The following is a 1964-nucleotide window of genomic DNA, read 5'->3' as shown; positions in this document are numbered from 1 at the left end:
CCCCCCCCCCCGCCTCTCTCTCTCTCTCTATATATATATATATATATTAATATTACTAAATAATTATATTCACGCCGTATTACATATTCATAGCATATAGTATTCATATTGTTTTACTTCGTATATTAGATTTTGTGTTTCGTGCGGCCGTGGTGCTTATGCTTATTTACTGTACATTTACATGTTATGCCTATAATGAATTCATTATATTATGTTGTTTATATGCGTGCGGATGTGTTAGTGTGAATGTAAAGGGCACGTTGTAAGATTAGGCCCTTGGCTTAAAATGTTTACCCTTTATGTCAATAAAATGTTCTAAGTCTAAGTCTAAGTCTCTCTTCCATCTTAGACTTTGTTTAGTCATTCCATTTTGGCCTGAATATTATAGATTTTTTTCTATAGTCCTCTGGAGTGGCCAAATTTGTCGCGTGACGGAGAAACGTCCGTGAAAAGGAGTAAGCACGTTCCAATGGTGAAAAAAAAACTTGCCGAAATAAAGCGTTGATCTTTTCAACATGCACGGTCTCAGTGTCAGCTTCTTACACTTTTCTGCTCCCCTTTTGGGCGTGTAAAAGTGGGTAGTTCTCATCTTATGTCGACAAAATGGTTTTCTGTGGTTATGCGGTCTGTAACATGAGTACAATGCCTGTCGTATCAAGCCTTTCCCGCAGTTGTTATGCGTTCTGTAACCTACTCGTGTGTGGGTATCATACTACAAAACGTCATAAAACCTGAATGGTTTAATACACAAGAAAACGGCCGACCCACATAATCTTTGATACATTGTAGCTAACTCATGACATTTTTTTGTTTGTTTGTTTGCTTTACGCCCAGCCGACCACGAAGGGCCATATCAGGGCGGTGCTGCTTTGACATATAACGTGCGCCACACACAAGACAGAAGTCGCAGCACAGGCTTCATGTCTCACCCAGTCACATTATTCTGACACCGGACCAACCAGTCCTAGCACTAACCCCATAATGCCAGACGCCAGGCGGAGCAGCCACTAGATTGCCAATTTTAAAGTCTTAGGTATAACCCGGCCGGGGTTCGAACCCACGACCTCCCGATCACGGGGCGGACGCCTTGCCACTAGGCCAACCGTGCCGGTCCTCATGACATTACAGCATGTGAAAACTGCATAAGTGGGTCGCGTGCAAGGGCCAAACGTCCCAATATTCCACAAAAAGTACGTACCTGAGAGAGTTAATGATGCTGAAGCTACGGTTAAAATCGCATTTAAGCAAATGTAGTATCGTGGATTCAAAGAAAAGTATATACTGAACATTCCTCAACTACCAAAAGCTAAGAGCAGTATGTTTGGCGGCTCTCTGAGCAACGAATATACTGCCACCCACCTCAAGTTTTTTCTAACGAGCTAATGCGAACCGTAACTTTTGTGTTATGGCAACAACACACGATGAAACTGTTTATCCGGCGTGATTAAAGAAAGTCTGAAAGAAAAGGATGCAACTTCTGGCTTTACGATAGGATTTCACATTCATATATATACATGTTAATACGTATGGTCACCTGGTCATTTACCTTTACGACCCATTACAACAACAACAACAATAACAACAACAACAACAACAACAACAACAACAACAACAACAACAAAGGTAATATTTGGTCTAGTGAACGTGATTACTGACCTACGGAGCTGGCCAGTGTCCACGTCCTCAGCATGAAGAGTAGCCAACGAGTGACCATGGATATCCACTGTACACACACACATAAACAGAATAGCGTGCAAACACGCGCACGCACGCACACACGCACGCACATACACGCACACACACGCACGCACAAACGCACGTACGCCCGCACACACACACACACATGCGCGCGCGCACGTACGCACGCACACACGTACGCACGCACACAAACACACACACACACACACACACACACACACACACACACACACGTACACACACACACACACATGCATGCATCCACA

The 1964-nt window shown here is 43.6% G+C and overlaps 1 protein-coding gene across 1 annotated transcript in view; it reads right to left on the bottom strand.

Annotated features, from left to right (window-relative positions):
• The window catches only part of LOC138978475 (A disintegrin and metalloproteinase with thrombospondin motifs 14-like), a 33881-nt gene that overhangs the window by 24618 nt on the left and 7299 nt on the right, over positions 1 to 1964 (bottom strand). Inside the window, exon 4 of the mRNA XM_070351216.1 lies at positions 1657 to 1723. Within this exon, the coding sequence (XP_070207317.1) occupies positions 1657 to 1723 (67 nt within the window). The remainder of the gene's footprint in view (positions 1 to 1656; positions 1724 to 1964) is intronic.

This window comes from Littorina saxatilis, linkage group LG10 (assembly GCF_037325665.1).
Source record: "Littorina saxatilis isolate snail1 linkage group LG10, US_GU_Lsax_2.0, whole genome shotgun sequence".
Classification (NCBI taxonomy): Eukaryota; Metazoa; Mollusca; class Gastropoda; order Littorinimorpha; family Littorinidae; genus Littorina; species Littorina saxatilis.
The sequence above is the reverse complement of the archived record's forward strand: the minus strand, read 5'-3'. Positions and strand labels throughout refer to the sequence as shown.